Source organism: Belonocnema kinseyi, chromosome 8 (genome assembly GCF_010883055.1).
Source record: "Belonocnema kinseyi isolate 2016_QV_RU_SX_M_011 chromosome 8, B_treatae_v1, whole genome shotgun sequence".
Lineage (NCBI taxonomy): Eukaryota > Metazoa > Arthropoda > Insecta > Hymenoptera > Cynipidae > Belonocnema > Belonocnema kinseyi.
The window spans coordinates 79,136,921-79,145,078 of NC_046664.1; the positions used below are offsets into that span (position 1 = coordinate 79,136,921).

Below are 8,158 nucleotides of genomic sequence, written 5' to 3' on the forward strand. Positions count from 1 at the left end.
TCAGCCTTGGAGGAGATTATGTTGAGAAATAAAAAAAAAAATTCTTAAAAACGTTGTTTTTCTTGGTCAGGCCGGAAACTTATCAATCCACCCTCGTATTGGTAGTAAACATAATTTTAAAAAATAGAGATTAAATCGGATTGTACAACTGAAATCTTACTTGATGTCAATGGGACCAACTAGCCACGAAAATTCAATTCTGTCTTCTCCACTGTATACTCTCACTACTTGACTTATCCACTCATTAACAGTCAGTTGAAGCTCTTCCAGCAACGGACCTATAATTTAGTTTTATCGCTCTTTAATAACAGTCAGTGTCTTACTTTATTTCTATGGGGGTTACACAATAAAAGAAGTATAGAAATCGTTAACAAGTTTTATTAAGTAAACCTGGAAAGTTGGTCAAATTAGACCTTGAAAAAGCTGAAAATGATCAGGAATTTGAATTCGTCCCGCAAATTAATCGCCACCCTGAAACTTTAATTGTAATGGGGGTGTTATGAAATCTTAAAATAAAACAAACCTCTAAATATTTGGAAATTTCCTTTATAGTTAAAGTCTTTGATTCCAGCTGTTAGATTTGGTCTGAAGATATAGGCACCAGAGGATCGGTTTTTAAATTCCTCGTTATTACCTTCGGCTCCCTCATAGTAATGAAACGATTGTGTCAATTTAATACTGTCCTTACGTTTAGACTGAATAACAACTTTTCCAGTGTTGTCAACAGAAATATCGTAAGCCTAAAAATATAAGCAGAAACCCTTGTAGTTTCAGCCGGGTGTTCACTCGTCCGTCAATCCGACTGTCGTTCTTTTTTATAAAATCGGAGAGTAATGGGAAATGAGAAAGGAAAAGTCGGAAGAAGGAGGGAACATTATGGGTGGGATAGTGAGGGGAAATATGTAAATAAAAAGAAGAGAAAATAAGAGTAAATCGGGGCGGTAAGTAGGGGAAATGATGAGAGGGAACTGATGTAAAATAAGTGAAGGGGCAGTCGAGGAAGTAAGAGGAAATGAGGAGGAATGTAGGGGAAATAAGGAGGATGTTGGGAAGAGGAAATGAGGTAAGGAATAGTGGGCGAAGTAGGGAAATGAGGAAGTGAAAGTAGGGGAAGTTAGGTGTTAGGCAGTAGAGAAGTGAGGGGAGAAGTGCGAGAGAAAGTAAGGGGTTATAAGGAGAAAAAGGAAAAAGTTAGGAATAGGAAATAAGGAGAAAATGAAGTTGGGAAGCAAGGGAGTGAAAGTAGGCAAAGTTAAGGGACAGGCATTAGGGTAGTGAGGAGAGGATAAATGCGGAAAGTGAGATGCAATAAGGAGAAGGGAGGTAGATGAAATAAGGGAGGGGAAGAAAGAGAAGTGAGTGTATGTATGGAGATGTAGAAGCAATTATTAGAATTGATGGCAAGTAGGGAGGGGAAGTTATGGCTGGTGAAGGAAAGTAGGGAAAGTGTGTGCTAGCTGGGGAAGCGAGAAGAGGGGACGTAGAGAAGTTATGAGTTAGGAAATGGCTTAAAAACGCAAAAAATTAATATAAATTTGTTTTCGCTTTGAAATTTATATTTCTCGCTAAAAATGAAACTATGTGGTTTCAAATGAACTTTTTTAGTTAGAAATTCAACAGGCGATTTCCCTTAAACATAAACTTTTTGAGACAAACAAAAGATATAAAATAAAAAGCAGTCGATTAAAGAAAATGGTTTCTTTTTTAGGTAAACTTTTTTATACCTTGTCTTTTTGTACTCACATTTCCACCCATGTACCATGAATGTTGTCCACTAACTGGTTGATCAGATTGAAATTCACTTTGCGGATGTTTATCGCTTACATAAAAGGCCTGATAACCCAAAGGAGGAATTTCCATTGCCAGAAATACTAACTCATATAAAGCAGAACTTTCTCGACCAGGAATATTTTTCACTGTTTCTGATATTGGTATAATTTGTGTTACGAGTTCAGTCCCTGCAAAAAAAAGGTTCACCGATTCTTTTCTAGGTTGTATTGTTACACATAGATACTGATAAATAACTATATATTTTATTGTATTGTTTTATTATGTATTGTATACACTACCGTGAACAATTATCTGCACGGCTACCGCGAGTGGTACCAAAAGTCACTGATGACTTTGAAACACGATAGCTCGGTAGGAAATTAAGCTAGGCAATTCTTTAACACCAGATAGCATACCTATAAATGTATACGTCGAACGACCCTCCGTAATGATGTTTTTGGATTTTTAGAGAGGATATATCATGTGAGAAGATTTTGAGAATCAGCGGGAATTTCTCGAATTTTGTATGTACCACAATTTCAACCTAGTTCGTGACCTAAAATACTTTGTGGAGAAAATCTTATATTTACGGGAAGTAATCTCTTAAATATTATCTCCCATTCAAGCCAAGAAAACTTAAAAAATCTGAATGGGTTCCCGAGATATGACGAAAAATTTCTAAGCATGTCTGCTTCGAATTTCATTCTGCTTCAGCCGCTCTTGGCCGGCACACAGTGGGATGAAATCAGAAAACGAGGTTCATAATGACATTTAGAATACATTTATGCACGATTTTCGATTTTTTTTTTTAATTCAGGACAAAATTTCGCAGAAAATGAAAGTTTTCTAGACTTGAATGAAGTATAATATTTGAATGATTACTTTCTGTGAATTTCAGATTTTTGCGCCGAAATTTCTAGGTTATGACACGAGTTAAAGTTGAGATACAAAATTAGAAAAATTATTGGTTACAAAAAATTCTCACGCAGTACATCCTCGCTAAAAATGCCAAAAATATATTTACAGGGTGTCATTAACCATATAATTTTTTAAGCTTTTTAACCGGATATGACAAAAATTTTTAGAGTAAATTCCGATCGAGTTATCGTGTTTCAATGTCATCAGTGATTTTTAACACCAGTCGTGCTAGCCGTGCAGATAATTGCTGACGATAGTGCACACAGTATATAATAAAAAATGTATAAAAAAGTATATAAATAATAAACAGTAAAAAATTTGGTTCACCTGCGTCGAGTTAGAGTCGGTTTAATCCGCGAGGATAGCCGCGAGCGACTTAAGAAGACTGAAACTCGACGTAGGCATGCCTAAACATTTTCAATCATAACTCGAAAACACAAAAATATTTTTCATGTTCTCTCGGCTTAAATTAAAGGTGAAATTTGAAGAAATGTGTCCTGCAAATTTCAGATTTAAGCTTGCTAATTGTGAAAAGAATGTCTGGCTTTAATTTCGAATGAGTTATTGTGTTTCAAAGTCAACAGTGATTTTTAGTATCACCGACGCTATTCGTAACTTTTTTTTCAATTTAAATTTACATTTATATACAAATATATTTATTTACCTATATAATCTTTAACCCGATATGATGTGCCTTTGACGGGAAGTCGAACATGAGTTGTGAGTGGTCTGCTCGTTGGATTATACACAGTAACAATAAAAATTTGATTGTTTTCTGTATGCTCACAGCTACTAATATTTAACAAAAGGCACGAATGGAATTCCAGTGACTCCTTCTGCTCTGAGTTTTTATCCTTTGGCAACAAATTCCTAAAAATAATTTAAGAGGAACTGATTAGAAAAATCAATTATAAGATTTAAACTAAAATTAGTTTTTTTTTCGATCAGATGCAGATTATTGATCTACAAGTCTAAAACCATAATGGTTTTTGCTCTCAGCTGTAAAAAAAATACTTCTCTAGCTCCGCTAGGATTCGAACCCAGGTTTCCAGATTGTCAGTCAGGCGCTCTTATCATCACCGACGATCAAAAGTCGTCACTCCAATCTCCAGCGACAAAAACTAATTTACTATTCTAGTAAAAAAACATAACCTGTTCAATTGGTACGAATCCACCAAAAAATAAATCTGTCTTTTTTCTTGTTGAAAAAAAATTATATTCAAGGTCATTTGACGAGTGGGTCACGTGACCAGTTTCTTACCTTATCGGCACTTGTTTCTTTCCTAACTGATGTTCACACAAAACTGAACATCGAGTTGAAAATGTTGGGATAATAAATAAGAAACACTAAGAAAAGTGGGTTTGGCCCTAAAAATTAATAATTATCAGAAAAGCGAAAAAAATTATTTAAAAAACTTGTTTCATAATCATTAAATTCTAGGACCAGAACCACCTTTATTAGTGCTTCTTATTCATTATCTCAAATTTTCAATTTGTATTGACGCTTCGTGTGAAAACAAGTTAGGAAATAAAAAATGTGTCGGCAAGCTAGGATATTATTTTATGCAGAATCGTCAATATCAGATGTATCGAGATGACAAAAATGATTATTTAAAAATCAATTCCATTTAACGGAAATTATTATTTAAAAATGTATTATTATTTTTAATAATATACTCTTTTTGAAAATTGTTAGAAAGTTGTGGTTTTTTCCAAATTAACAACTTTGTCTACCTTTTGACAAAGTGAGGTAATAATTGATCAATCATTTGGATAATCAATCTCATTCAATAAAAACATTTAAATTAGCTGACAATAGAAAAGTTTTTTTCTCTGTTGGAAACTACTTGTTAAACTTGATGAGGCTTGTGAGACCTCTACATAATCTAATATCACTTAAAAAAATTATTTTTGTGTCGATTAAAGAAAAAGAATAAAATAATCGTGAAAATTGAAGAGAAAAGAAATTGGAACACTCAAGTGATTATACACTAAAATTTTCTAACGCTTTACGCCGGAAAATTATGCTGGAACAGAAAATGAAGCTCGGGAAAAAATGCCCCAGGACAATACGCAAAGTCGAAAATTAGACTCTGGTAAAATTTACAATCATAGAAAATCATATTCGGAAAAATATGCAGATACAGAAAATGTTAATTTTGCCAAACATGTCAGAAGAGAAAATTAAAATTCCGCAAAATATGCCCGAAGAAAAAATTACCTTTCAGCAAAACATGTAGGGGCACTAGTCCTTAACTGCCCCAACTTTAAACGTCGTGTCTTCCGATTGCCTTCAACTTTACAGAGGTTGTTTGCCTATATGATAGTATTATACCCACCAATTTATAAACTTTTACTACCATCCCTCTTCGAACTACAGGGGTTCAAATTTTCGTCCCCCGGGCAATGCGGTTATTTAAAAATGGTCATAACTTCCTTTCTACAAATGAGAATTGAGTTTTCTCTGAGTTATTCCTGAAAAATTTTTTATGCTCTTCTATTCTGTGAAATCTGTTGTTTTTAATTTCTAAATTTTTACAAACAAATTGCCATGTAAAATGTTTATTTAACATTCGCTACTCTTCGGGTAATTTTTATTTCTTTTTTAAAGTATTTTAAAACGAAAGCTTGAGTCTTTTTTGATAAAAATGCTGTTTGTTATTTTGGAGTCGAAAATAGTAATGTAGTTATGCGAACATATCCGAGCGAAACCCTTCCCCGCACGCTCGGACAGGTTGGCCAGTCCTCCCGGGGACTTGGTTGTCTGAATGATTCTAGAGCAAAGCTGTGCTAAATTCATCATAATTTATTTAGTTTGTCTTTTTCTCGCGCAATTTTTGCTTCTCTGAACTTGAGGCTTTTTGACTGTCTTTGAAAATAGATCATGTTCTGTTGCGAATTAAGTTTTTTTTCCAGTTGCAATTGTCCGTTCTCATTTGGAATAAATGCTTGGTATTTTAGAGTGCCGGGAATTGTAATTGCTTCAGTGAATCTAGTTTCAAGTTTTTAGTCATCATTATGTGATTTTCTACCGAAGCGAAAAGAATTACTGTTTCCTTTAAATGATTAGTAGCCCATTCGAATAACTCCATTGCAGTCAGGATAGGATTCTGTGCTGAGCGCTGCAAGCTAGCTTTTGCAAAGTTGACAAAGCTGAATTTGTTTTTGAAGTACTTGTTTATGAGCTTTTGAAATTTGTACACAGCTACATTGTCATGACTTAAATAATATGAGATGATTGCCATGCTAAAAGGCTTCAGTTCGCTTCCATCTTTATCATGAATAACTACTGTAACTATAGTTGCTTGAGTATTATTTATTGGAAAGCTTTAGCAGCATTTTGAATGATGAAAGCATAATTTTCAGCGAAGTCAAGCAAAATTAAGTACTCTTCTTCTTTTAGTATAACTTTAAGGTGCTCCAGCAAAAACCTTGTTGTTTCGCATAAAATGCGTGAGGCTTCACGTTTTCACGTTTAGCGCAGAGTGCTTCTAAGAAAGCATTAGCGTCTGATATTTCGGTTTTCAAAGTCCTTATAGTTTGCAGTCAAACTTGATATGTCACTGTGTCGAAACTATTCACGTCAAATTAATCAGTGAGGTACTTTAAAAAATTTTTAATGTCAGGACAAGATTCGCATTCGTTAAAATGACAAGCGTCAGTGGATCATTACACATGATTTATTTAAGACAGTCATGATAATCTGCCAACTGTTTGTCAGTTCCCTTAGTTAAATGTTTAATAGCAATCGCATTCAACATTAACTTTACTTATTGTCGTCATCTTCGTCAACGTTTATTACCAAATTTTCAGATTATTCTGCCGATTTTTGTCTGGGCTTGGCTTTCGGAAAAGTCAAAACTTCACTTTTGGCAACTACCTATTTCGATTTTCAGACTTTATGTTCAGATGCACCGAATTCTCACTTGGTTTGTCTGCGGCTCCAATTCTTAGGCGCAAAAAGAGTAGACAAATCTTTTCTCAATATGTAGTGCCCTTTTGTTCTGATTTTTATTTTATTTTATTCAAGGCTTCGAGACCCATTAAGTGGTTTTCATAATTGCATCCTTCTTTTTCATATTTTATTGGCAAGCAAAATTCTGTTTCCTCGTTTATCTCTTCCGCTACATTTACACCAGGCTGTTCTATAACTCAAGACGGCTATAAATTAAGAATTATACATTTTTTCTACACGCACCACATATTTTACTGACTTTCGGCAAATCAGGAAACACTATTTGCTGATTTTCCATTAGAACCCTTTGATCAATTTCTCCTACATGTTTCTCCTAACGGAAAGGATTTGCGCATCTGCTGAGAAAACTTTGCATCGAAGACATGGTCAGCGCTAAATGACCATTAAAGGTCTTTAGGGCACTCACTTTGCTTCGAAAGCAGCGATTCGCAAAGAGCCTCGAAAACGAACTTATAACCTAAACTAAATGAACGAAAACCACAGAAAAAAGGATAAACAAGTTATAAATGCACAAAACTGAGAAACCAAAACGAAACACAAGAAATCACATAAAACACACACAGAGAAATTCTCAACATTACACGTTGACTGCTTTTACCTTTCAGGAGACTAAAGTCAGAGTAGAGTAACGCAGTTCAAATTTTTCTTGAGGCAAAGAAACAAATGACGGTCTATCTAATTGCCTTTTCTTTCTTGGTACAATATGAGAAACAAATAAAAAACTATGTACGGGGATGTCTTTTGTTTCTCGGCTATACACAGGACCAAGTTTAATCCAGACCAAGAAAGAAGAAGTCCTGTATAATTTGTTTATATGAATAGTTAAACATATTCTGAATTGATTTAAGCATTTCACGAGTCTGCTTTATGTGACATTTAAGATGAAAATATACAACAAACCCTAAAAAAACATTATGGAGGGGCGAGGGGTGATCGCTTTCTTAACAAATACTTGTGTTCCCTAATTTGTTTATAACCATATCCAAACATTTTCAATTGATTAGGAACCGCAGAAATTATTTTTTGAAAAATTTCTGTACCAATTAAAAATATGTTTTAATGAGTCAAATTTGAACGAAACAACGTCTGTCGGTGCATCGGCTAAATTGGCCGACCTATCCGAGCGGGCTAGGAAGGGTCAGTAATCCCAGATCTGAAACGAGACTTGGTCCAATGCTATCACAGGTCTATGTCCGTGTGAATATAGTAGGAGACGATGTAAATGACTGGGTTGCGCGCGCAACCTATTTCTCCTCTTCTGAATTTGAAAACTCGAAGGTGCACGATTGCAGGTCGGAACACTTCGGCGGTTCTATTTGTATCTCCATCTGCTTTGAAATAAAATGAAGAGATTGAGATTTTAATATTTCCAGATTTCGATGCTGGCGATTCTCAGGATTTGAGTACTTCGCGCGCCACTTTATATGCGTATATTTTGAGGCGACGTTATTTCATGTATAAAATACAAATTATAGAAATATTAATACTATTATA

General features: G+C 34.6%; 1 protein-coding gene across 1 annotated transcript in view; it reads right to left on the reverse strand.

Annotated features, from left to right (window-relative positions):
- Window positions 1-8,158, reverse strand: part of LOC117177947 (lysosomal alpha-mannosidase-like) — a 57,425-nt gene that overhangs the window by 18,520 nt on the left and 30,747 nt on the right. The window contains exons 10-13 of the mRNA XM_033369076.1: window positions 3,353-3,558; window positions 1,744-1,958; window positions 524-740; window positions 161-278 (exon numbers count right to left, since the gene is read on the reverse strand). Coding sequence (XP_033224967.1) covers window positions 161-278; window positions 524-740; window positions 1,744-1,958; window positions 3,353-3,558 — 756 coding nt within the window. The remainder of the gene's footprint in view (window positions 1-160; window positions 279-523; window positions 741-1,743; window positions 1,959-3,352; window positions 3,559-8,158) is intronic.